The 27,837-nt window shown below is 44.5% G+C and overlaps 1 protein-coding gene across 5 annotated transcripts; it reads right to left on the bottom strand.

Annotated features, from left to right (window-relative positions):
• Positions 1-176: 176 nt before the first annotated feature.
• On the bottom strand, positions 177-26,856 carry nsd1b (nuclear receptor binding SET domain protein 1b). Of its 5 annotated transcripts, none has more exons than XM_072706573.1 (25): positions 26,770-26,856; positions 22,039-22,910; positions 18,470-18,611; positions 17,936-18,108; positions 15,856-17,815; positions 15,632-15,753; positions 15,206-15,461; positions 14,973-15,064; positions 14,631-14,702; positions 14,439-14,499; positions 14,108-14,274; positions 13,812-13,931; positions 13,577-13,700; positions 12,783-12,983; positions 12,124-12,303; positions 11,709-11,865; positions 11,358-11,563; positions 10,619-10,731; positions 10,266-10,535; positions 8,352-8,468; positions 8,091-8,232; positions 7,606-7,712; positions 6,272-6,473; positions 4,034-4,564; positions 177-3,473 (listed from the first exon to the last, which is right to left on the bottom strand). In XM_072706573.1, exons 2-25 carry the CDS (start codon positions 22,891-22,893, stop codon positions 3,307-3,309), a joined length of 6,537 nt encoding a protein of 2,178 aa, XP_072562674.1. In that variant the 5' UTR covers positions 22,894-22,910; positions 26,770-26,856; the 3' UTR covers positions 177-3,306. The 5 variants fall into 5 exon arrangements, with proteins under 5 accessions (XP_072562674.1, XP_072562675.1, XP_072562673.1 ...); XM_072706574.1 differs by lacking the exon at positions 26,770-26,856 and adding an exon at positions 24,277-24,296; XM_072706572.1 differs by lacking the exon at positions 26,770-26,856 and adding an exon at positions 23,746-24,182.
• Positions 26,857-27,837: the final 981 nt, after the last annotated feature.

Here is a 27,837-nt window from a genome sequence, read left to right as displayed (position 1 = left end):
TAAATAAACAAAGCAATGCAAAGATGGAAACATTGATGGCTGTGGATTTTGTGAGGCTTATGTGCTCGAATTTAGTGAAGAAACACTTTTTCATTTCTTTTAAAACACCGACCGATACGCTAATCGCGTTAACCTTTCACAGGTAGAGCACAACAGAAGAAACAGACGTCCTGTAGTCACGATTGAAGAGAAACTTTACTTACAGTATCTTTTTTTATTATGTACAAAGGACTACAATATAGTTGAGCAAGTCTCTCACATGGCAGCAGTTTTTTTTTTTTCTTTCTTTAGGACAGCAAGTTTTTCGCTAAACCGATGACTAGTTCTCACGTTGAAGGCTTCAAACGAAAGAGCAAGCACACCAACCTTCTAAAAGCAGGAAAGTACAAATTAAAAAGTAATAGCTCTAATATTTATAAACCTTTACAGGTAATGTCTATAAATACTTGTCTCCACACAGCAGCTATGCAACAAACCCCTAACAGTAGGATTGGTTTAGTGGGAATGCATGAAAACAACAATCTCCTACCTGGATTTTGTTATATATTCAACGGCAATGTACGACTACTTTCCCAGGAAAGTTTCAGTATCAAAATTTCCGTCGCGTAACCAAGGCTGGCGAAGCAGAATAAAATTACAGTTTTTATAAAAAAAAAAAAAAAAAAAAATCTCTTAATAATTTTCAGAATGTTCTGGAAAGATGACCACAGTTCACTGCAAAAGACTGGTTTTTAATGGTGACTGTCTGGGCTGTTTAATTAAATCCGGAAAACTGGTGCATTTCAGTCTAATTCATTCCATTTTTAGTTTGGTGCACAAACGCTGTGTTAGAGCCCGCACAGGAAATGAAGTGGCAGAATTTGCCGGAATGCCCCAACCTTGAGCCCTGTGTTATGCAGGGAATGTAACAAATAAAATAATAAAAATTTAAAGTTTTCTTACCGAAAGAACCAAAAATATATCTCGTGGTTGAGGGAGGGTTCATTCTTTAAATTTCTTCTAAGATAGTTCTGATTATAGTTATCTGAGATACACTAATTTAAATTTAAAAATTTAAATTTAAGTTTTTTAGCATAATTTTTTTCCTTACAATTTTCAAAAGTAATTTAAAAACTCCTCCTCTCTCCTGTATCCCAGACACTAAGTGCATACATAGGTTTTATACACAAGTGTATACACATAGCATCAGTGATTTGAGGCCTCATAATTTCCTCTAAAATGACAGACTGTTCTTTAAACTTAAACATCTTTCATTCATAATTACAGGAACCTTACACTTGGATAGTTGTTAGGTAAAACTCTGGGTGTGTCACCAGTACTTCTGTACCACTTTCAACAAAATATATTTGGTGGGACACATAACAGTAGGGGGCGCCACTAAAATCCAAATGAATTAAAGAAAATCTAACAACCCCTCTTTCTTGTGAACACTAAAATGCAGGGGCTTGTTGTCATTTTTTCCACCCCTACTCACTACTGGTGGCTGAAGGGAATCCCCTTCCAGCCTCTGCAAATAGCAGCCTTCACAAGCCACTGTCGCGGTAGCATTTTAACTTTAGTCGCCAAAGTAACACACACTCGAACAGATGACAGAGCGTGGGGAAAGTCAAGACCCCACTGTGTCAACTGGCGCATGTAAAAACTTTTCTGAAACCAACACAAACTTCAAATCCTCACGCATGTTCAAGACACATGGCTACACGTACGCATAAAAAATAACATACTTAGATTGTCTCAAGTATGATAGGTGTAAGGTTACTCTTCTGCTAAGGCAGACACTGCTGCTCAAGCCATTTCCACTACCAAACCTTAGTAGACCAATTACCTCAATCGATTGTGTTTCTTGGTTCCACATCTATGCTAGGTTATAATATTTAAAGGGGACATTGAGGTGTTTTTATTTTTTTACCATGACTAGATTTGTTTGCCATTTCTGCTCTTGTCCCTTCATGTTTAATTACAAACCTTCTGCATGTAATTACCGAAATACTGCACGTTTCCCTAACTGACATCTCATTGGCGTAAATCAGTCAGTAGAGTACTAGACCCAAGATTCCGGGTCTACAGGAACCCACTTCCAGTACAGACAGTCCAACGGTCTTCCCAAAGCCAAACCCTGTCCTAACGTCTTACCAGTAGGGTTCAACAGAGGAACATTTGTGTGTCAGTTAACACGTCAATGGGCATGAACTTGGCAGTGACTTCAGTTATTCAACATCGGATACGGATTTCAGTTCTCTTAGCATGATTAAGGAGAAATGAGGGAGATGGTATTTATGCAAAGGCTAAACAAATACATGATGACGATGACTGTAGTGTTTGGTATCCATTAAAGATCAACTTAGGTCTCAAACCAAGGAGGCCACAAGTAACCGTTAGCTGTACAGGAAGATGGAGGAGGTGAAGACCGGGGGAGGAGGAGAGCCGACTCGCTCCGAGAGGAGCATTATTAATTTTTTTTGTGCGTGATGAGTGTGACAATATAAATACACTGTGAAATATTACACACGCTAGTTACAAACACGATCTTCCAGCACACTCTGGCATGGGTAAAGGGGTATCTACGGGAAACGGCGAGAACCACAGTGCCGCTCTGGTGGCGAGGCCGGGAAGCTCGGGGGAGGTGAGCTTGCGTCCAGGAGGGCCTGCAGACGTCAACAGGTGGCCGTCACGGGAATCCACTGCTGCTTTCCCAGACCGCCCAATCAGAGGCCGGTCTTTTGACCCACACAAGCTAACCTCGGCCAACCTCTGCCCTTCTGAAACATCGGTTCATTCTCTTCTTCCAGGATGGAGGGACATAGTTACCCCCATGGCTCCGTAGATTTGAACTGGACGTCTGATTCGCAGAGGCCGCAAATGAGGTGCTAATTACTCCAGCAGAGACTTAGCATGAAAATATTTTCAAAATGTACAAAAAAATCACCATGATCAATCAAGGAACAAAAAAAAAAAAACAAGGGAATAAACTATTGGACATACTCACAATGCCCAAAATGAGTAACCAGACCTGCATGGAATGTTCTTAATTGTCCGCAATAATCTTGTCATAATCTTCCGTGGGAATGCAGAGCTATGGGGGTGGGGGGGGTTAAAGGTCACCAGCATCCACGTTTCTGCGATGTTACAATCTTCTATCAAAGCAATTCCTCCTGTATTACCTCTCCAACTCCAAGCCTATGTGACATTCACTCTTTCAGTATTGATTTTGATAATAAAAACGGCATGTAGAGTGGACCCAAAATGGTCACCGTTTCTGGTAAAATGTGCCATAAAATGACTGGAGATTGTTATGTGACTTTTGGATCAAGACTGCAGCATACATACGTATATGCATGCATGTTCTGGGCCCAGCAAGGGCAAATTTCCTGTAACTGACGATGCGAGGTGCTGAAATTTGTGGCATACCAAAATTTCTTCAGTTACCCAATCCCGCAACCTTGGCCGCTCTCTCCGTTGATTAACTTGCTTTCCTGTGAAGAAATACAATTGGTGTGGACCTCCTCTAAGCTGAGAGTTTTAGCAAATAAAAATTTGTCCCTTGATTGAGGATACTGGCCTTTCAGCAAGTGTGTCTGGATGTCAAAAATGTCTGTTCTCCTAGAATTTTTAAATTTAAACATCAAAAAAACTAAAAAAAACTAAAAAAAAAAACCTAGATGCAGTAATATCTTATGGACGCAAACGTGAAACGGGCAGGTTTCTTGAAGCCCGATCTCTGAGCCGCTAAGGTCCCTCACAGAGGTCTTTCACAGCTGAAACCTGATAGGGTCAAACTTCTAGAAGCTCCTTCACATCGTACGGGAAGCCCATGGGAGTGGTGCATGCAAGTCGAAGAGCGGAACCGAGGCCCCCCCACTGCCTTGCATCAGTCTCCCTAGCTATACCCCCTCCCCCTTACCACCACCCCCCTGGAATGTCTGCGTAGTGTCAAAGCCTCCTTGCAGACAGAGAGCAGTGGCCAACGGGACACAAGACTGTTACTCGGACGTCTTCTCAGTGGCGCCCTCTGTCTTCAGCCCTTGGGACTCACCATCCTTCAGCTCAGTGGTGCTGGGCTCTGGACTATCTTCCGCACTGTCCCCCTCCCCTTCCAGGTTCAGAAGCTCCTCTTCATCTTCCTCCAGCTCCTCTTCGTCTTTGTCTTTGCCGTCGCCATAGGAAGATATAGGGGAGTAAAGGCCATGGCTTCCGGAGTCGAAATCCTGGTGGGTTTTGGGGTATCCGGCATGCGGCAGCGGCCCATCGTCGGGGGCTATGGTTCGGGGAAATGTGGCAGGGACGGCACCAGAGGATGCCCCGCCCCCGGTCCCGCCCCCGCCCCTGCCCCTGCTCCCGCCCGCAGCTCCCGCTTGGTCGATGGGACACTCACGCACCTCGCCTGGCTCGAGTGGCTCCGGGCCGCAGGGGTCGTGTTCGCTGCAGGAGAGGCGGCCGTCCAGCCTGGAGATGAAGAGCATGCCGTCGCGGTGGCACTCGCAGAAGGAGCTGGGGCACATCTCACAGAAGGAGGCTGCCTCGGCGCCACACGCGTCACACTGATGCCAGGGGCATTCCCAGCGGCCTGCAACACAGGGCGAGCCAGTCGCTAGAACCTTCCGCATGCCACACACCCGGACATGTCATAGGACACCCCCGTTTGCAAATCCAAAGTATTCAACCACCTCCCCCTGGAAGCCCCTCCCACCCAGACGACAAGCTTCAGCCCTTAAACATGGTGTGAGCTGCTTTGGGACATTTTTGCATACTTTAATGTTTATTTAACATTTATTACATACACAATTTATATACTTCCGTAAACGGCCTTGAAATTGTTTTGCATGTAATATGTTACATCAGGTAACAGCCACCAAGACACCAATTCCTTATATCTTTAATATACTTGGGCAATACAGATCCTTCTGACTCTGATTTTGGTTCTGCATGCGCTCATATCACGGAAAGGAGTATATTGTTTTTTCACTTAACATGCCTGTTAATGACGCGTTCATGCTTATTCTAAAGTATCTTTCCATCCAATGACCATTCATCTTCTAACCAACCACTAATCCTGATCATGGTCACAAGGTGGCTTTGGTCTTATCCCAACCCTGCAGGCGTGACTCAACAATGTGGTTACCAAGCCACCATGCTCCACTGCTAGCTAAATAAATAACCAAATATACACACGGCAATTAAAAGTCCTTCAGTACAGGCACTCAGCGTGACTGAAAAAGCAGAGGATGAAATGGAAATTATACTTACAAATGGATGATATATCAGATAACATTCTGGTATTGGCCAATATTTGTTAAGAATCAAGATGCTGTCATTGGTTCAATGTGTCTATCATGGTCAACCTTAAGGACCTTAAGAAGTAATGTCACTAGGGATTTGTGGTGCTCAGAGGTTAACCAGTTATAGGTATCAGCCAAAGTTTACACAGAACTACACCACTAATTATGCCAAAAACAATTCAGAAGGAAACTAGATCTTGCGGACCCTTGGAGCCCTATGAAATACGGTTTATTTTTTCCTCATATTTCGTTTTATTTTTTTTTCTAAATTCAGTTTTTTCAGATTTATTTTGATCCGTATCAGGTTTACAATGTTTTAAAAAAATTAGCCTTTATGGAGATAAAAGTCTTATAGTTTTTGGAGCAAGAAGCATTGTGCTGTGTCTCTATTGCCTGTATCCACTTTTGTTTCCTTTAAGGTTCATTTTTTTGGTTCGGCAGCTTACAAAAACTTTTCGTTCTCTGTTCTGGCATATTCGGGTCACCAGGCAGGTTATTAAATTTTAAGCATATACTGTATAGCAGGTCAGGCATCGTTTTGCCCTTATTAGCTGTTTGAGTCGCATTCGGGTTGGTTAAAAGCATCGGCCGAGTTCGGGTCACCCCTACATCACTGGTTCCTACGCTGTGATGACGACACACGAGGCTGCAATGGCCGATTAGGGGGCCATTACCGTAAACGCTGGAGGTCCTGCAGTTGAAACGAGCCTTATGGTAAGGCAACATTCTTGCACTGGTTTCGTCAGATTTGGCCTTCCTATTAAAAAAGTCTCTGGGTATGACTACTGCGAGGTTATTTTACAGTATCTAGGCAATTGCAAAATCTGAAAAAATTCATAGGTTTGGAATGTCAACAAAATATCCACAAATTCCTCGCGATTCTGGATTTATACGTAAATGCCGTTTTCATGCCTCGATTCTGTCCGCATTTTCCGCATCATGGACATCACAGGGCCTGAGGGCCTGATTTCTGCCGGAGACCCTGCGACTCTGACCTGCCGGCCTCTTCGTCAGGTTGAGGCAGTCTGCATGGTACACCTTCGGGCAGCCGGGCTTCTTGCAGGAGATAACCTGTCCGCTGTCACCGCAGGTGAAGCACTCGTCCTCCCGCTCCCTGGTCACCTCGGACTGGCTCTTCCTCTTCACAGGGACCTTCTTCTTCTGCTTTCGCGCCTTGTCCTCCGCCGTCGGCTGGTTCTGAGAAACAAGCACGTTTACCCATCGGCTTCAACTCCCACTGGAAAACGAGCTCGGTCGCTGGATCTTTAACCATTTCGTGTTGATCTTTCACCATATTGCTCAATTATAATTGCAATTAAGCAAAGAACAAGAGAACAAAAATTCTAGAAGTTGTAAGACAAAAGGCATTTGGAAGCAGTATTATTGACTTTGATTTTTCTTATTTTTATATTATTTTAAATTTTCATGTGAAATCCAGTTTAGTGTGTCCTTAGTGTGATTTCAGTTTTTATTTTAAAGATACAATTCTACTTTAAATATATATTTTTATTTTGAAATATTTTCATTTCAGTTTAAGTTTTAGTAATTTATTTAAAGCGAGAGATTCAAAGTTGTAGAATTTTTTTTTGCGTCTGATGCTTAGAGAATCCTATACAGACACTTCCCAGGTTACGAAGGGATTCCATTCTAATAAACCTATCATAAGACGAAAATATCGTAAGGCAAAAACGCGTAAATGTATTTTAATACAGTACACCTAACCTTACAAACATCATAGCCTAGCCTACCTTAAACAAGTTTAGAAAACTTACATTAGCCTGCAGTTGGGCAAAATCATTAACACAAAGCCTATTTTACAATAAAGTGTTGATTACCTCATGTAATTTATTGAATAATGTACTGAAAGTGAAAAATATTTACAGATCGTAAAGCCGAAATATCGTAACACGGACCATCGTAACCGGGGGAGCTGTATACGCATGTATGTATACAGTGTACATAATATATTAAAGTCTTCAAAATGAGCAAAACATGTTCAGGTATTATTAACGGTAATTAAATATAAACAACTCATTACCTCAGCAAAATAGTATTCAAAAACAGTAAAAAAGTATTTGATGTTTGTTTTTTTTTTGTTTCAGTTATTATTGGGAGCAACATTTATATTTTTGCTTACTTGCAGTTTTCCCACCTAATTTTATTTCAGTTTACAAAAATCTTTTTGTTAATGACAATAACCCCACTGTTGTCCCCAATTATGTGTTTTTAGAATGAATTTTGTCTGTTATCTACAGTGACTCCATCTCTGAATGAGGACAACAAGGTCTATCGCCTCCGAGTGCCCATGGCCTCGGGGCAGTGCGCTCACCTTGGGCCGCACCCCGAGGAACCCGCTACAGTTGGGTGCCCCGCATTTACAGACTGTCTTTCCGTTGCCCAGGCATTCCAGGTTATAGTTGAAGGTCAGCTCCGTACCTGTAGAGATGGTTCACAGAAGTAGAGACTTCTGATATGAAGACAGAACATTCTGGAAGCTCTACCACAAACAGAGAAAGAGTTCAAGGCTTCTTTTACCAAAGGAAACGATTTATCCCGAGACAACTGGTCACCTAAAAAAAAAAAAGTGTTTGCTACACCCACTTTAGATAATAAAAATAACACAAATCATCCAAATTCAGACAGGATTTTGTTTGTGTTGCACTGTCTGAGAAGGTGCCATGTTAAGATTTTACCTGGACGAATTGACATAGTGGTTTTTTTTGGTTTCTATAAGCGGCTAGTTGACGGACAGTCGCCACAGAAAGTCGTTAAGTCGACACTGAAAATCGTCAAGGCAACGGCGACGCTCCGCACCTGCTGGGATGTCCATGAGTGCAAAGAGGCCGACGCGCGTGTCCCCGTTCACCGTCCACTTCTGCGTCTCACAGTTGGGCTGGCAGCTGTGGTTCATGAACCGTGCCTGGTTCCCCTTGGGGCCCGCGTCAATGATGCGATCCTGCCGCACAGCCAGCAGGGGGCGTGGTGATGAGCGGTTCGGCGGGAGAGGGGGCCTGTTCGGCGCCCTGCATTCCACGCCTCCCATCCCCTGACCTCTCCACCCCCCAATATCCCCACCTTGTCCAACGTCAGCATGTAGAAGTTGCCGATGTCGTTGTCCTGCGCGTGCTTGATCCGGGCTCGACACTCCTCCTCGTCGATCACCTCCCCCACGTACTCGCTCACGAACTGCCCCTGAGTCAGAAAAACAACAGCTCTGTGACGAGCACATTCATCTACCGTGATCCTACACAGCCAGCAAGGTCTAGCATTACAGCTAATGATTCATAACAGGGGCTTCTGACTTTGGTATGCATGTAAAGTATTGTTTTATTTGTAAATTAAAGCTACAAACATTGTACTACTCATTATATAACCAATCTTCCAACAGTATAAAATGCATAAAATGACCTCTAATACTCTCCAAATCCATGGATCTACACAAGCACAACATTTTTCTATGGACTCCAGTTATCTGTCCTTCAGATTCTCCTATCAAACGGACTAGTAAGCCATTAACCAGTTCTGGCAATCAAGAATCGCCTCCATAAAACATATAAGCATCTGAACTTCGCTAACCCACTCCTGAGGCTGAATTAACAATCCATCTTGCATAACTATTTATGTACAGTGGAACCCGCTTATAGTGATCACGTCTGTCTGGTTGAAATGAATCCCTATAAGCCGATGATCATTATAACCAGTTTTTTGTCCTTTTTCTTTGTGTGTCAGGCAGATTACCAGCCAAATGACATTTATATATTTATCACATGAATGTAAGGTTAAAAAAACGGACAGTGTCGCTATGTCCTGAATTTTATCGACTTCTTCAAAATACAGTACAGCAGATTCAAATGCTTTTCAAGTTACAGTACTGCACAAATTAAATTACAGAACTGTGTATAAATCAAATACGCTATATTATACTACAGTACAGTACATAAAATTCAGGTTATTGTAGTTTTGCTACTGCATGTTATTAGGTTGTTTTTGGCAGTTTATCATATGCTTTAATGAGTCTATTGAGAGAAAATTAGCCTCAGGTAGCTAGCCAGAAGAAGATGGGTTACCACAAGTAAAAAAAAAAAAAAAACTTGCTGTAATTTAAATTTTTTCCATATGTTGTTATGTATAAAAAGACCCAAAATGAACATTGATTACTATAAGCAAATTATTTAAAAGGTATTTATATGGGAATGATTCTGTCCATAATTTTGATCCATAAAAGCAACAGACCACTATAAGCGGTTTACACTTCATTATAATTATTAAAGGTTTTCTGATTCTGATTACTGGGTACAATTACTTGGCGAGAAATATTCAGCGTTTTATTCAACGTGTTGTTCTATAACATTAATTTCAGTAAAACTCATTGTGTAACTCTAAACACATAAAATATTCCATAGGCTCAAAGGCTTAATAAAGGCCTGTCATCTAAATGATTAGTAACCATTTAAAGTTAGTCTTCAAATTTCCTTTGTTTTTTCATTTATAATTAATTTAACTCCAGTTGCAACAAAAATCGGGCAGTGGTTGGTTATACAAGGAGTTGCGTCCTGGAAAGTTGTATTTCAAATTGAGCAGTTCTTTTTTTGTTTAAAATTTATTTCTCATTGAAAAACAACAAAGGCGTGGCTATGCGATTTTTCTAATGTATATCACATAGTTGAAAGAAAAATGTACTTGAAAATACTTATTATAAAATCATATTTTCCATAAAAGTTAGGTTAAGGTTAGGGTTAGACCATAAACCTACATGGTACCTGTGCCAACTAACCACAGGAGGTGCAATCTGAGTCATTATACACTCCATGGAAGAAGGGTTAAGGTTAGGGTTAGACCCTAACGCTACGTGTCATCCCTGTCAAACAACTGCAACGCTACGTGTCATCCCTGCCAAGCAACTGCATCACATGCTCTGTGTAGGAAGAGATTCTCTTTCATTCAAGGTTCTTGCCAGCTGGTTTCCATCCCAGGACCTGAAGAACACACCTTCTTTATGTCATAGCAGCTACGCAGGCCCCAGCCACGCGCCAGCGTGCGGAAGATGTCCACTGGGGTGTACTGGCGCTTGGTGAAGCACTGGTTCTGGCAGCGCTCGCCCGCCGGGCACACCTGCGGGTGGCACTCGTAGAGCAGCATGCGGTTGATGCACTCCGAGTCCATTCCGCACGGGTTCTCGTCGGTGGCCTTGCAGTTGCAGCGCGGGATCTCCGACAGGTCGGCCGTGATGATCAGCACCTTGCCGATCGGCCGGTTGACCTGATTAGACGCCGAGGGGAGAACCGGTTCACCATGGTTCTTCTGGGTTGATGCCACGCATACCCAGAGACCATGGGGGCTACCTTTATGTGCTTGTATGGCGGAGGCCTCTTGTCATTCCTCCTGTCCTCTTGGAGCTGCCGCAGCTCCTGCTCGGCCTGGAGCTCTTTGAACCTTCTGGCGGCTTCCTGGAGAGCTGAACGGGATGAAACATACGGAGCGCGTAAAACGGGACGATTATGAGGAAACATCACAGGTGATAGGAAGCACAGAATCTTATCCCAAACCACTACTACCCGTCATGTAAAAAAAAGTTTTGATGTACATTTGTGCCCCAGGCTTTACTTTCATAGCTTTGTATTCTTCAATAATATGGTGGTCATGTGCACTGGCTGCAGGATTTCACATACTGGGACCCTATGATCTTTCAACTGCCTCCACGTATGGCAATACTGAAATCCTTAAAACCCTGGAACAATTTTTACCGAACTCCATCTCTTTCTCTACGGGATATATTCTCTTTCCTTCCTAATTTCCTCATATTGTTAAATTAAAATAATTTTATCCAATTATACAAATTGACAGCCCTTAAACAGGCGCCCCATTCTTTTGTGAAACCTTAGTAAATGCCTTTTGGATGTTCGAACATCATCAGCTTTTATACTCCCAGCAACCCTGAGTGCACGTGCAAAAAAATACGACTATGGTGAGATGTCTCCTAAACCCATGATTACCTTCGATTACACGACTGTTTAACAAGCGATCTGATAATCTGTTATGCATGTACATTTGTAGCAGGTCTGATAAGAGAAGCATGTGCACCTTTTTTGTAGATGGAGTCCACTCCCTTTCCCATTTTGTCTTTGCTGTTGGTATCGCCCTCCATGTAGGGGAAGACCCGCGCCTGATAGGTCCAGAGATAGTCGTTGGAGCCGAAAAAGTGGACAGGAAACTCGCCGACGTCATGCTTCATGCGCTGGATGTTGGCGGGAATGTTCTTGGGGTGGCTGATCTCAGCAGGCCACCACCTGAGGGAAGAGGATCAGGATGCAAGGTTAGGACCGAGCTACGAGAATCATGGCTTGCACTGGGTCCAGAAGGGCTGAATGTGGTTCTCTACTGTACTGAGCACCATCACCATAAGGAAAGAGAATGAAAGAAGCACTTTGGGACCTGTATCGGCCAACTTTGACCCAAACGATTTCTTTGTAGTGTGGCTTTTTGCCAGCGCGGCAGTCGTTGCAGAACCAGCTGCCCTCGGGCATGTCGATGTTGAGACACTCGCGGTGGAAAGCAGCTGGACATGATTCGCAGCACAGAAGGCTGCCCCCTGCAGGGCCACAATGGAAATGCAGTTCAGACAACAACAGCAAGTCAACCTAAAATGTATGTAGGGGTGTTTACAAAAACAGGACACTCAACAAAAACAATTTTTGTGGCTCGCTTCGCTGACTGATTTTTATTACAAAACAAAGCTGGTTAGCTAGCTTAGCAACTATTCTAGGCTCATCGGCCCATGGGTGCCCAAACTCCGAGCTTCCCAGATTCCATACCACGTGACCTTGCTAATGTCCGGCTCGGGGCGCACCTTCGGAGCAGACGAAGCACCAGCTAACGTTGACGTGCTCGTGGTTGCGGCAGCCCTTGCGCGGAGTGAAGTGATTAGGGCACAGGAAGCTGTTGTTGGCCAGGACGATGCTGCCGGCGGCCATGCAGTAGTCGTTGGCATGGTACGCGACAGGGCAGCGCACACAGCGTGTCAGGCGGCCTTGGCACCAGAGACAGAAACATAGCCATTACCGAACTCAGGAACAGCTTCATTCCGACAGTAATAAGAACGTTATAAACACACTGATAACTCACAGTATCCTGATCACCGCTGTTATTAATTAATTGCTGCCACTTTAAATCCCACACCTTATTGTCCTTCTTGAATTTGTATATTGTTTGTATATTGTACATATATTGTATGTTATGGTTCACTATTCTGTTATTTAATGTTCTGTACTCTACTGTTCATCATTATACGTTTACGTTCGCAAGCGTTTCATTTGTACTTGCATATGTACAAATGACAATAAAGCTTTTCAATCGGTGAACCCTAGAACAATGAAGCCACACAATGATTAATAACCGTGATTAATGCCCAAACTTCACCATCGACTGTATTTGGAAATATGAGTCAAAATAAAAACATTCCTTGAGGTTCCCCTTTAAGATGGAGGCTGTGTTCAGGCTGGGACTCACCTTTGGATGCGGAGGGGTTGGCGGGGTTGGTGATGTAGCAGGACAGGCAGACGTGCAACGCGCAGCGGAAGCTGCGACCCTGCGGCACAGTGGGCGCATACGTGGCAATGCACTCGCCGTGGTAGAACTTCCCGCACACAGGGATCATGCAGCGTCGCACGTCTGTGCCCGTCTTCTTACACACGAAACACGTGTGTGCGCCTACAACACAAAAGTGTTGGGCTGTCAGCGAACGTCACCGGCACCCACTGGGGCTGTGACCCCCAACACTTATAAAACCACAGCATGAAAAACGCTCTGCATCAGGTTAGGCTCTTATATATGGCCGAAAGTGAAGGGCAAGAGATATCTATATGCTGGTCTTAGTTTTACAAGTAGCAGAGGTTTTTAAGGTCCATTGGGTGAATCCAGTGGTTGACAACATGGTAATCTATCCTGCAGTGGGTTGAAAGTCCAAGACCAATGTTTTGGTATTAGCTACTGATCACTCTGGCTGCAACCAAAAACCCTGCAGAAGCAAACTGCTAAGTCTTCGTTCAAGGGTGTGGATGGAGGTGGGGGCTGCTGCAGAAAACCAGCAAGCCGCTGCACTACCAAGGCTAGCACCTCCACACTGGGGTGGAAACGAGAGCCAGTGGGAATTCTGTGAGTCGCTTACTCCTTCCTGCCTGTTCAGGAGGGCTACCCTGGACATCTATAAATATCTAACTAAACATCTAAATGAAAAAGCAGGAAAGGAGTTACTTAAACGTACGCCTAGAGTACACCTGTAGACAACAGGCAGAAGGACCCACCGGTGGTGCATTCCTGACAGACGAACTTGCCCTGGGGCATGTCGGTGAGGCCTATGCACTGCAGGTGGAAGGCGCCGCAGCACTGGCCCTCGCACAGAAGCAGCTCGCCCGTCTTCTCACACACCTACATCGAAGGACCGAAGGTCAAAGGTCTTGACGGGCAGGCGAACCTGGGGCTCCTGCTGTGAAGGATGTGGGCGACTCCTCCACCCCCCCCCACCCCCCCCCAGCCCACCTGGCAGACGTTTTCCTTCAGCGACGCCGCACCCCCCTTATCCCCCGGCGGCCTCTTGCTTGAGGACGACCCATCATCCTTCATGGACGACATGACGTCGTCGTAACTCGACCCAAAACCCTGAGGAAGCGTGGGAAGGGGGGAGGGGGGGATCCGGGAGGAGGAGTCAGTATCAGAAAGGACAGGATTATGTGCCGATACCATCTTGTGAGCCAGACAGACTAACTCCACTGCTCGGCTCACAGCATCCTGAACCCGGGCCCCTTGCACCTTTACCTCACCGCCTATGGACTCACCTCTGAGTCCTGCAAGGACTTTCCATCCAGCTGGAGGTCGTCCTCCAGAAGTCCCAATGCGACAGAGTCATAGTGTCCCTCTTCATCCAGGCACTCCGGGGGATCTGACTGGTCCTTCTGCGATGTTGGTGGTAGCACTGCTGGACCCATTTTCGATTTAGCGGAGCCTGAGTTCAAAGTAAGGTGATCAGCTTCTGGCAACTACTTGGAATGAGTATGTGCGGACCGCATACCACGTCTAACTCTGACTAGCATGTCGACAATATGCTAATCGACCCTGCTGCCCTCACCTCAGCCGCATTCATTCCGAATTTCCTCTCCTGCTACTGACCTGAATTAGAAGCATGACCGGACGAACTTGATACAGGCACTTCTTTCTTAGTAGACTTGGCCTGCAAAACGAAACATTCCTAAGTATAGCTAGCTATACAGGCAAATACGACGGTAAGGCAATTCACGGGTCAGCTGGAGGGAATACAAATTGTCATCCAGCGTCCTGCCTGATTTGCACACCTGCCCTCACCTCATGCACCCCTTCCTGATTGTCCTGGGATCCTGCCTCCTCCTCTGCCCCTCTACCTTGTTCCCTACACTTCTGATCCCGGACGAGAGAGGGGATAAAGGGGAGGGGGTGAACAAGGCACGACGCCCGAGAACATGTGTGTCATATATCAAAACTATAAACCCCCCGTCAAAAGATACGGACGGAGTCCTCGGTCACGACGACTAGCAGTCATGAGGAACCCGCAACGAGGAGGTGCAACTTTAAAAGGTATTAAAACACAGGTTAATTTTAATCGTAAGTAAAAATATGGAGAGCATATGAACCACAAAAGTCAGGTTTAAACTGAGTACAGAACCACACCTTCCTCTTTGGGATTATGATGGGTTCTGCCTCGATGGAACATTCCAGGATTTTTTTCGTCGGTTTCCTCTGTCTCTTCCCATCCTGGCAGGCTAGAAAGAGGACGGCAGGGGACAAGCTGAAGTAAAAGTGTAGGAAACTACAGTACGTTTCGCAGCACATCCATTTGTATTGCAATAAAATATATTTCACTGAAGCAGTGAATTAACTGAAATGCTGAAATGCTTTCTCACCAGGTTCAGCAGATGTTTCAAGTTTTGTTTTAGCCGACTCCCCAACACCTCCTGCTCCAGCGGGGGAGTGTACAGATTCTGGGGGTGGGGTAAGTGTGTCTACGGGTGGGGCATGGGCATTTTGAGGTGGGAGCTGCCCTGTGACGGGCCGGTCATGAGCCTCAGACTGTTGTGGGGTCTGCATCTCTGTAGGTGTGTTCAAAACGTCGTGCATGACCTTTGCAGATGATAGCTGCTCTGTGCTAGACTCGGACACCTGCAGTTAATGTAGAGGGCACTGAGCGATAAAGGTTTTAAAATAGAGATCAAAGCTGTTTTTTTAACAAAAGAAGGATCATCTACAATTTCAATAATAATAGTAGTAGCAGTATTAATATTAAGAAGGATGATGATGACAATAAGAAGAAGAATAAAGAAGCCTATAACCTTTTTCGAAGGCTCCGGGGTTTTCTTCGGCTTCTTCTTGGTAGCAAATATCTGATCATATTCTTCTGTCCATTCTATCAGTCTTTTGCTTGGCTTTCTCTGTCGTTTATTTTGTAGGTATGCTGTGAAGGATGAATTAAAAATCAATCTTCTGCCAACATCCGGCTAAAATAAATAGGGTAAAGACCAAGTCATTGATTTGCCATTACCAGCCAAAAACTTACCTGAAGAAACCTCTTTTCCTTCACTGACAGGGGGGGTGGAACTTGTAATGTCAGTGCCAGTCTGGCTCTGGAGATTGTTCTTTGGATGAAGGCAGCTGGACAAGTGTGGAACAAAGGCCAGACTTTCACCATTAGCGTCACAAGGCTCAGGGGGTGCTTTCAATGGCTGCTGATCACCCATTGGCTCAAAGGTCTGCCAGCGCTTCTTCGGGGCCACACTGGTGATGGTGCTTTGACCAGGGGAATGGAGTACAGACCCAGGAAGGTATGACGAAGACTTCCCTGAAAATTGAGGAATACCTAGTCCCAGTGACTTACCAAATGTAGGCTCCACCAACCCAAGAGCCACCCCTACCACGCCTTTCTTGGCAGCAGGCAGCCGACTCCTCTTCAGTCGCTTTTTTGAACCTTGATTCGTGCTTCGGGTCTGCCCGCCTTTCACGAAACTGGCATCTCCCCGTTCGCATCTCCCAATTTCCTTTTTCTGGGAGGGCCTGGACCTTACTTGTTTGGGTTTGGGATGTGCAAATTTCAGGGCTGATACCTTGCCCTTTCCAGTAGCCCACAACTGCTCATTTGGACCAGCCTCTTCTGGTGGCATCAGAGATGGCTCTTCTTTCATAAGAGCACTAGTAGGTCCTCGCTCCAGGACAAGAGGAGTGCCGTCTCTCTCTCGGATATCATGCCTATCTTTTAGCAGCATTAAAAAAGTACTAAACTTCAAGTTCGCATTAGGCTGAAAGGTGGCGAGCTGACTCGACTTGCCATCTTTGCCGACTAATGACTTAAATATTATCTCTTTAACATCTTGGTGGGCATCCAAAAACAAAAGTGAAGATGCCGGTGAGGAACATGATGACCTATCAGACGCATAATTGTCTTTTTTGACCCGGGTAGCACCAAGGGCAACAGCATCCACAGATTCTGCAGAAATCGAGCTGCCTTGCTCTTCTGATTTTATCAACGGCCTACTGCGGTTGGCTTCTTCAGTGCTTGGTAATTTTGGAGAAGTGCTAGTAGAGTAACTAGACAAAGCTGGAGTGCAGCTCAATTTATCACAGCCGGATGCCTTGACTGATAAATTTTTGGTACTTTCATCTGATTCTGACACAGATTTCTCAGCAAGCTTTTTTGTTGAAGTGGAGTCCTCACCATTTGACAAAACAGACTCTGAGCTTTGGGTGAACTTTAAACTATCTTTAATATTTGCCTCTTCCATGGCTTTTAGCGCTCCTGTCATCAAGCAGTTACTGGCAGGAAAACGTGCAAATTGCTCATCTGGAGGTTTCTTGGGAGGTCCAGTTAGATCATCAACTCCTGAAGAGTCCTGGCGTTTTAGGTCAGCAAGACATGCAGTTATTTTACTGAACGATGATTCACCACCAAAACTGTTCTCCGAGTCTGAGCCTGCACCATTGGTATCTCCAGTAGATCCCTTCCGTGGCTTTTTAAGACCTTTGACATTCTTCCGTGCTGGTTTTTTCCGCAGCTCTTTCCTGGGACACGAGGAAGAGAAGCCGTGGTTGAGTTCCGAGGCTTGATCAAGAGCTTTTGGGTACAGAATCCTTGGTATCAACTCAACGTTGGAATAAGGAGACTCCTCAGACTCCTTCTCAACCTCGTTTCGATTACCCTCGAATTTATGTTTGGGTGACTCTTCCTTTTTAGTGCTGGGCGTTTTTAACGAGCTACCTGGCTTCTTTTTAATCCGAGAGCTAGCTGCATGACTCTCAGGTACTTTCAGTGGCTTTCTGGGCACTGTTCCCTCTCCATTGAGAAGGTGATCTGACGTTGGGGTTTCCGTGGATTCTGAAGTGCAAGAGGATTTGGCCCCTTTCCTAGGTACACACCCATCAGTGTGATTGTAATTCTGGGAGGAGGAAGTGGAAAGGGCCTTTGAGAGAACCACTTCTGCTTCTTCTATACTGGTCCTCCACGATTCAAGAAAACGCTTGGGTATCTGAACACAAAAGCGCCACTAATTAGACACAACAAAATCAGCTTTCAAATTAATCGATATGGTACAACATATTCAAAGAAATCTAAGCCCTCCGACGTGTGTGCATTTGTAATTCTTCACCGTGTATTTGTAGTTCTTGTCCTTCTGCCTTCCTCTCCTTCGAAGCACGGGGAGGCTGTCAAACTGGTAGCCACCCTCAAAGGGTTGAGTTGCCTTTTTAGGGACCCAAGCTTGGTCGATGATTTCCCCCAGCGTCTTGACAAAATACTGACGACAGGGGCGCTCACTGGAATCTGAAATGATACTCACATGGTAATATACTGTCGAGACATAAAAAAGCACATGCAATATGTAACAATGTAACAATAGGATAAAGGTTACTTAATATTCATCATATAGATATGAACATGAGGTCTTCAAATCCAGTGAGAACAACTAATGAAAGACTTTCAACCCACTGCAGGATAGATTACCATGTTGTCAACCACTGGATTCACCCAACAGGAACAAATAAATGAAGTAGATTACACCTATCAGTAACTGTCCACCATGCAGTGCATAGTCTTAGTCATCCATCACCAAGTTTACCAGCAACAAATACATTTAACAATCACGCAGACATCAATACAATGTACTGAAAACACTGAAATCCACCTTTTATTCTAAAGCAGGTCCCTTCCAGAGGCTCCTTGACCACCTGACATGGCCACCATGGTCTGCGGTTGAATTTGGCCCAAACCACATCTCCCTCTTTGAACTTCACTGGTGGAAGTGGCTTGTTTTTTGAGACAGTAGTCTGCAAAGGCACAATTGTCATGTTACTCTAAGGAACATTCGCTACCGACACATACATAACTCTGACACTGAAGGATGCATCCCATCTCAATGCTTCTGCCATGCAAGACCTAGTGCCCTCCCCCCAGCTACTGCTGCCTCAGACCTCCAGAGATGGGGCTGAATCCAGCCTCTGCTCTGTGTGTGAGGAGTCTGCAGTGCATGTTCTCCCTGTACAGCCAAAACTCATAGAACTTTTAATTTGCTAATTTAAAAAAGGCCTGAAGTGTAACAGGGAAAGGTGGAAGCAAGATTTCAGGTTTCTGTGCAGCATTCTTGCACCACCTCCCTCCGTCCGACTAGTAGAGTTTACAAAGGCCACCCTGCTTCTCTCGATCTTCCGTTTGGCAGTGTCGTGCTCCTTCAGGGTTTCATCTCCCGTGAGCCTGAACTTAAGCATCAACTCGCGCTCAAGTGTGTCTCATTAGAGGCCACTGTCTGCTCACAGCCTGCCATTGCGGGCTGGACCTACTACGATGAATGCATCATTATATTTGTCCAAACATATAGTTGCTCTGTTTTTGGTGTTCAACAGTAAACTTGGAAGTTCTTAACCAAAGTCAGCTATTGCATGATCCATCAGAACTTAATCAGTTCACGATTCTCATAAACGGGTGTTTACATTGGAAATTAACTCAATGAAAGTGGACAGCATGGAAAAGCTCATTAGACCGCTATGTAGCAGTAAGCAGTCTATGGGCTTCACATTTTAAGATAAACACCTGTTACAATCACAATAGGAGTTTCATTTTGGTAATATGTTCATTTCTGCCTGTGTGAGGGTAAATTATAATAATTCCTTAATTAAAGTGATCGTATGCCCAAAAACAACTAAATTCTGGCAAATATACCAGTAATTGGAGGGTTCCATGTATAAAGGGCTGCAAAATACGAGTTCATTTCAGGTCAAAGTATTTTGTTTGCAGCAAAAAAATGTGAACACAAAGTTCTCTTCACAGAAAGTAAATACAGTGATCCCCCGCTATATCGCGGTTCAGCTATCGTGCCCCCGCTATATCGCAGATTTTTCCCCCATGCATCACAGTTCTCTGCGGTGTGTGTGTATGTGTGTGTGTGTATACACACACACACACACACACACATTACATATTATTATTATTATGTTACTCATATCCTTAGCCCGACATCCACATATATGTGTTTACAAAGTGTGTTTTAATAAGTTTACATGTGTTTAAAGCATGTGGGAGGGGTATTTTAAGGCTTAAACTATAAAAAAATATATATATATTTATATGGTCTTTCTATATCGCGGATTTTCACCTATTGCTGATGGTTCTGGAACGTAACTTCCGTGATAGGCAGGGGGTCACTGTAATACCCCAAAGACTTTTTCGATTCGATAAATTCCAAGAAAGGCGGATGAGAAAATGAAAATGCACTTCTGAATTTTTGATAAAAGCTGGACGTTTCTAAAGTTGTATCCGGCTTAAAAGAATTAGTCCCATTTCTGAAACCTTAGAATGTGTAAACCTGTGTTTACAAGTCCAGCTGTCCTACTGAAGAAAGCCAACCGATGCAAATTAACCTACGTCCGTCAAAATTTTAGTCAGCTAAGGAATTGTGGGTTCCTGCAATACTTTTTATCCTGTTCATTTGTAGCAGGACAACATCATACAGAGCCAGAAGGACACTGACCTAAAGGAGGTTCTGTAATCAGCAGAAAAGCTACACTTTTTCCATGGGGTGTTGCATGTAGTTAAGGGAAAACACTGAAGGTTGCATTCAATTTACAGGACCGCCATTCGGTTGCATTTATCACCTGAGGAACGTTACAGTGGACTTCCCCCTCATTGGGAGACGATTACAACTTTAATCTACAGCGTTCAAAACTCTATGTGATAAACACAACGATGAAATGAACCTGAAATTAAGGCAGAACGGCCGCTGTTTTAATCCATAATCTGACTGTATTCAAAAACTTGTCATAAACTGGAGGCTCGCTCTCAAAATAGAGTGTAAAGCACAGTCCACCTCATATACAGATTTTACTCTTATGAAATACGATCTACATCACACTAAGTTTAACCGTTTACTGTTAGCTGAACCAAAGCAGTATTACATGCCATAAGGCTAAAAATGGCTTCAGAAAGCAGCCACATTTACTTGGTTTAAGTGATTACATATTATTATACTGTATTTACAATATATATATAAACTATTTTGCATATGTTTTGGGGTGTGAAATCATTTATGAGGTTTGCAATGATACTACACTGGAATTCATGGACAAGAAGATTTTAAAAATTGAAATCTGGTGGTAGTAAATTTAAATTTAGAGCAGGCTGTCATTAAATGAGTTTGTAGACCAGTGTAAGCTGAGGATGAAATCACAATTATATACCACAGACACCTTAACTAATGTTGTGAGGTGACTATTTTTTCATGCCAGTAAATTCAGGTGTCAAAACTGACTGATAAATACTTTGCTGTAAAGGAATGTGTTTAATCTAGGGACTCTTCTAATTAGCATAAAGATTAAAGCAAAAAATATGGAAGATTTAACCACTCAACACTAAGCGGAGCTAACGAAAAATATGAATGGTTCTTATTTTTGTGAAATGAATCTGAAAATACAATTAATATAGTGGAAGGCCACAGTGACCTGGCATTTTTCAGTTGTCCTACAGCAAATAAGGCACGATATACCTGTTCTTAATCTATTTTCCTTCTGTTGATAACGACCCCTCTGTTGATTAAGTTCACTTGTACCAAAGAAAACTCCAGTGACCAGTATGACCATATCTTGTCCCACATCTGGACACGACCTGGCGCGTGATGTCACATGTGCAATTTTGCGAGAGGTCTCTCTGGGAAATCCCTTGTCATTTTCTCCTCGAGAGGCGGCACGGAAATTGTGGACATCAGCGGTAAAGTCAAGAACACCTACTTCCCGACATGGAAAACAATAACTTTTTTCTTTCTTTGATTTTTACTACCGGCACTAGTTAAATGTACCAAGGAGAACATTCCGAATAACCATTCCCAGTGGTGGGATAAAAACCGGATGGATATTTGCACAGGCTGACATATCTTAAAGCTCATTTCTATAGTTCTACACATTTATATAAACTGCTAGCTTTAGATATTTTAAAAATAGCTAGAATGAGCATGAACAAACATCCAACATTTGATAAAGTTAGCCTGGTGACGTTTGACTAAACTAACGTGTGTTCAGGTATAATCTAGGGCAGTAGAGGATGTGGTTTATGTTACTGCAGTGTTCCAGCTGGATAAATCTGGCGTGTAAGATGTTTGTTTCGGCCAAGTTTACTAAAGGCACCATTTTTTTTCCCCTCATTGCCTAGAAATTACAGAGTAACTAGAACAGAGTAAATGGGGGGGGGGGGGGTTGGCAGAAAGCTTACAGGACTTGTGGAAGCCTGACTGGGCGATGTGATGTCGTATTCAGCCGTTTGAGATGGGTCAGGGCTGGGGGTTGCCATTTTAAGTCTGGGGGCATTCTTTCCGCGAATTCTGTGAGTGCCACCCGAATCCTCATCAGAACTCCTTCCCGCACCCATGGCGTTAGGTGAGCACACACCCACGGACTTGCCCGCCGCCGCCCCTTTCTCCGCGGCCGGGCGGGGAGCACCAGTGCTTGCCCTGGGGCTCCAGGAGGCGCCGGCTTTCCGCTCTCTCTTGGAGGAGCCCAAGAGGTGGGGCGTCACCTCCTCGTCCTCCTTGGCCTCGCCGTTCTCGAACAGGGTGGACTCAAAGTGCAGGTACCCGTTGGGGATAGTGCTGTTCTGCTCCAGGCAGAGGTCCGGATTCGGGGGAGACAGGCAGTCGCCCCTCTCCAAGTTCTGATCCGACAGGTAAGTCTGATTCCTGCCTGATGATGAGGCTGCGTTCCCCGGGGGGGTCCCGAAGTCGGCCCTCCCCATGGGGTTGTTCCAAGTGTGCAAATCATTTCGGGGTCCTTGCGGTTCCCCGTCGGGCAAGGCGAGGTCCGGCCTGCTCACCATGGAGGTCAAGTCCTGGAGTCTCCTTAGTGGGCTGTAAGGGTGGGAGGAGCGATCATGGCGACCGTACGCATAGCCAGGTCCGGGTCTGAAGGCCGGAGCTGTGGGGAGTGGGACTCCGCCCACCGGCCCGGGTTCGAGATCACTGCCGTACTGCTGGCCATAGGGTGAGATGGAACCAACAGGGGGCTGAAACTCCAGTGGGGTGGAGCAGCACTCCAATGCATCTCGAATTGTCAGTTCGTATGACTGATTCATGCTGTCATGGCTCCATCCTGAAAAAGAGGGGGGAAAAAAACAGTGCTGCTCAACTTACAGTGAGTATTTATTTAAACAACAAATTCTACTTAATTTCAAAATCATAAACATTTATCATAATCTATGTTGCTGTAAACAAATCAAACAGATCCTATACGTAAATGAATGCTCAGTTTCTTTTGCAGTACAGTATTCATAACGAGGAAACGTAAAATAACGGTTTATTTGTAAAAAGCAACCGTACACCTGTAAGAAATCTTATGGACCGACAATTCCCCCAAACTAATTAATCCCGTAGGAGCTGCCCAATGACTGTTTTACAGGCTTTACCCTTTAACGCAGACGCCTGAAAATGTGCAATATGTCGTAGAGCCAGTGTGCTATACGCAGCTAGCTATCAATCTGGCCTATCTTGTAACGTTTTGCCAAACGGACCCAGTAACGCTGCAATGTTGCTTAGGCTGACTCAAGGGCATGCATTTGACGCACCATGGTAGCCCCGCTCTACGTGGTACGGGAGTAAAGTTAGCATGGATTTTAAGGCAAAGTATAAGAAGCGTGGATTAAACATATATGAATGCAAGCCGGCTTATGGCACAGCTGATGTTCAGCATCATGCACAAGACAGATCATGAGGTACCCAATCACGTACAGTATGTACTACTTACTCTGTTTTGGTACATGCAGCTCGACAATATCATAAAACAATTAACACACATGCATGCAGAGTTGCAGACGTACGCATTACCCGACAGATGAATACACGTTGGGGTGGGGGAAAAAAAAAACGACACGTTTATTTAACATATTGAAAAACACACGAGAGTTTAAAAAAATCCTCCGAAATCTTACCATTTACATCTCGGTCACAACAAAAACGACCGAAATACTTTCAGATTGTGACATATTGCGTGTATTTTTTCCGATTTGTGAAAGCGGATCTGCAAAATCCCGGCGGCGGCAACAGTAGGCCGGGACCTGCGCTCATATTCTCCACACTTTAGCTCGCTAGCTACAGTAGCTATTACTTTACCGGCGGCCCCTTCAAAACACAAACAGATGCATGTAGCAATTTCACTCTCAAATGCAATGCTTCCTTTTCCCCCGGCCGGAGTTTCTAACTGCTACATACAGTTCACGCTTCCCTGTGACGTAACATCTGCACTTTCATTTTAAAATAAATGATAATTGTTTCTTTAGCAGTCGACCTGCCCCTGGTTATATTGCGAGCCTTGGATGTGTGTGCCGGTCTACGAGCAACCAATCGGCGAATACCCATCCCCCCCGGTTTGTGGCAGCAGCAGACTTCACGCACTTAAAAGTGCACGGCACATCCAAGACAAACTGCTGCATAAGTGTCCATTCACAGAAAGCTTGACCTACCCTCATTACAGTCCTCTGATATGCACGCCTATACACCCCGTTATATTTTAAGTTTATTTCATTAAAGCTCTCTTACAATGTCAGAACAAGCGCACCGTGTTCCACCTTCCTTATAAAGGCGTCATCTGCTAAATCTTGAACTTGTATGTGTTTATCAAGCCTTATTTATGCACAAATGAGCCCACCAGTTCATAGATCCGACATGTACCGGGAACCCCCGTTGTTTTGCGGCGATATGGCGTGCTAAGCAGGGCGAGTAACTGAGCCAGTTCTCGGCCGGTCTGGCTCTTCAAAATGGAGTCGGCACTGAAAATCAGGCCACAAAGTGTTAAACGCATTTCGTTAAAGTTCATATTTTAGCGCATTATAGACACTCATGCTTATAAACGGACACGGGGGTCGTCGTATTTCTTAAGACACCTGCCTCGACTTATAGCAAAGAGTCCATTTTTACAGTAAGACTATGTGGACACTTGGGGGGTTTTTTTGTTTTGTTTTTTTGTGCATCATATGACTCAAATTATCCGGGAAATGTCTACTACGCGCCAGACTGACGCGATCCTCTCCAAAAATGAGTAAATTTAAGTGACACACGTTTAAAAGTAAATCGCTCCACGTTACACATTTGATACCTTTTTGAGTTGGTATCGTTCATTTCTCGTCTTCCTTTGTACTTTGGTGGAAAAAAGGGACACGGAGGTGGGGGGAGCATTACTGCATTAGCCATTGCCACAGCCGCTCCCATCACCCACCCCTAATAATAATATGGCCTACATTGACAAATCTATTTAATTGCAATGGGTGCGTATTATTTAACTTCTTATTGCTGAAGTACCACTTGGCACTAAACGTGGTTTTTTAGAAACGCGTGGGTGTTGCAATCGGAAATGTAAAAGCGGCCCCGACGAACTGTGTTGGTTTATAACGTTTTAAGTGTCGTTTCACAGGTATGCGGTATATAACGCGACGCGCGCTTGGCAAAACTCCGCACGATGCGGCACGTAGGGTAACAGGATCGGCCGGCCGCGGCTCGTCCGCGCAAAAGAGCAACACTGCCCCATTCAGCGGGATCGGGCTCTGCGGGTCGGCCTAAGACTAGGAGCTCAGACAGCGCCACGCCTGATCAAGCGCATGATTTCCTTTTTCTTTTTTCCACGAATAGCCATTTGGAGCTTTCTGTTTTTTCGGCATCTAGGTCGACTTAATAAATGTGCATGGTCGCTTTTACACTTTGCGGCGGAATAACAAAATCAGATGCCCACAAGCGTGTCCATAAGAAATGCAGGATGTGCCATCAAACAAAAAAAAATACGTGACAGCACACATTGAGTACAAACGAACTGTCCCCCCCAGATTGTACATAGTGTAAATTTGCAGTATGTTACGAAATGGCGCGTGGTGTGGGTTACAGCCGTGAAACTGAGTGGGGTGTGGGTTACACGACACGGTATGCTGTTCGCTAGCGGCGATTACAGTTTTTTTTTTAACTATTGGTTTTGTGGTAACTTCATGAAGGACAAAAGACTGAACGCAATTGATATACTAGCTCAGCTATTGGACCGATACTCTCCTATTGATTACAATGATATCTGGTACAATATCTGGACCTGTTGAAAAATTAAATAATACACGCAGAACACATGTTATTTAACCACATTTGATGCGGTGCTGTACTGTATTTGTCCTGATCTAACGAATTTTATGAAGCATCTATCCACATTGCAGCGTACCTCAATGTACCATTTTATTCTGCAGATTAGCAGTCTTATGTTTGTGCACCCTTGTAGTCATGGTGAATGATGGTGATACCGTCTGAAGGGACACATTTTGAAACAGACTGATGCGTCGCTCGTGTTAGAAGCTGCCATGCGTCCCTTTCTTTACCTTCACGTGACAGAAACATGTCCTCCACAGCCATCAAAGATGTCTACCTTGACACCTGCATCACGCACCGTACACTGGAGCCGTGACAAATACACACTTCACATTCTGTAAGTTCAAGTCGTGGTGCAAGTCACCATTCATCCGAAGGACTGTCATTTCCATGGAAAGCAGAAGTGGTTAATAATACCACGACAGAGTAAGTACGTCCATACATACAGTGGTGAATTTAATCAACATCACATTCATGAACACGCACACACAGGCTATATGCTGCAAGTGTGACTTGTAAGGGATCATGAAAGACAGCCTCTTTGAAAATGGGCTTCATGCAGATAACGTTTTGTAATCTCTGTAATCTTCTACAAGCCCACAGCATTTAGACACATCTATTTCCTCTGATTCAACATCTTACGCTGTCAAAATAAAATTCTACTACTTCGTGCTATTTTTGTTGTATGAAAACTACAGTTACTGCACGTCATGTGGTGACTGTGCTTGGGCGGGGCCTGGCATTAATGACTAACACAGGTGCATGCATCCTGTGTGCGTGCCTGTGCGCTTGTGTGTGCGCGTGTTCCGAGTAAGCTGTGAATGCACTCATCTACTTACAGCACAGACCTCTTCCTTGCTGTGGCAGCTGTAGGGAAAGCAGCTAACTCTCATTGCTTGTCACTCAGGAACTGGGCCGCCTCTAGCGGGCTCTGCGCGCTTCCCTCCTCCCTTTTGCTAAATTATGCGCGAGGCGTGCGTCTGATTGGCTCGCCGGGTGGCACATGGCAAGGGAACGCGATTATCCCTGCCCACACGCACAACTAGGATTATAATAGTATGGGCTCAGGGCAAGACCGTTCCTGCGAAATATGCCGGAATCTCAACTTCAAAAAGCATCGTTAAAACTATAGTTTAATTAAACTGTTTATAATAATCTGAAGTATCTTAAATAAAATTATATCAAATTAATGTAAGGCAGCAGCATTTGACCTTATTAATAATTTTTACTTAGTCTTCAATTAACATTTGAGTGGACATATTTGTCCTGAAACGGCATATAAGTGAAAATCAGAGAGCAGGGTCAGACAGCAGCACTGGAGGCTTTGCTAAAGGACCCAGGACTGATGGCACTCTGCTTACCACAGGGATTGAACCAGTGACCTTTTGATCACAGGGCCAGAGTCCGAGCCCACTGTACTGCATAGCCTTTGTTCTTATAACCTTTCACAGTTAGATTCCATTAGAGTTGTACCTTTTAAGTCATAGATATCTGGATATCAACAACACTTATCTTCTAACCACTTATCCTGGGTGACCACTTACCCATAGGGCACCAGACCAGAGTCCACCGCGGACAGGGCACATGCAGCCAAACACTATGGGCAACTCAAAGACACCAATTAGCTTGACTGCTTGTCTTTGGAGAAACTGGAGTGTCTGGAACAAACTCACGCGACATGGAGAGAACACGCAAGCCCACACACGCCTGGAGCACGCTAACCAGTGGATGAAAAAAGTAAACAAAACAAAAAATGTCAATAAAAGATGCACACATGTCTTATTTACTAACCTTGATTTATCTAAAGTCCATCTTTTGCACAGTCTCTGAATCAAGCAAGATTTACATTTCACTGCAAGCTGTGCCAATGCAACCGTGCATGTGAAAAATAAAATGTTAAATCTTGA

This window comes from Paramormyrops kingsleyae, chromosome 24 (genome assembly GCF_048594095.1).
Source record: "Paramormyrops kingsleyae isolate MSU_618 chromosome 24, PKINGS_0.4, whole genome shotgun sequence".
In the NCBI taxonomy this organism is placed as follows: domain Eukaryota; kingdom Metazoa; phylum Chordata; class Actinopteri; order Osteoglossiformes; family Mormyridae; genus Paramormyrops; species Paramormyrops kingsleyae.
This window is presented reverse-complemented; position numbering and strand designations above follow the sequence as displayed.

What these genes read in the sequence shown, in the direction of transcription:
- nsd1b (XM_072706573.1), bottom strand. Translation starts at nt 22,893, where the DNA reads ATGAATCAGTCATACGAACTGACAATTCGAGATGCATTGGAGTGCTGC. An exon ending in TGAAGGAAAACGTCTGCCAG is followed by an intron (nt 13,701 to 13,811) that starts GTGGGCTGGGGG and finishes CCTTCGATGTAG; the next exon opens with GTGTGTGAGAAGACGGGCGA. An exon ending in CTGTCAGGAATGCACCACCG is followed by an intron (nt 12,984 to 13,576) that starts GTGGGTCCTTCT and finishes TTTGTGTTGTAG; the next exon opens with GCGCACACACGTGTTTCGTG.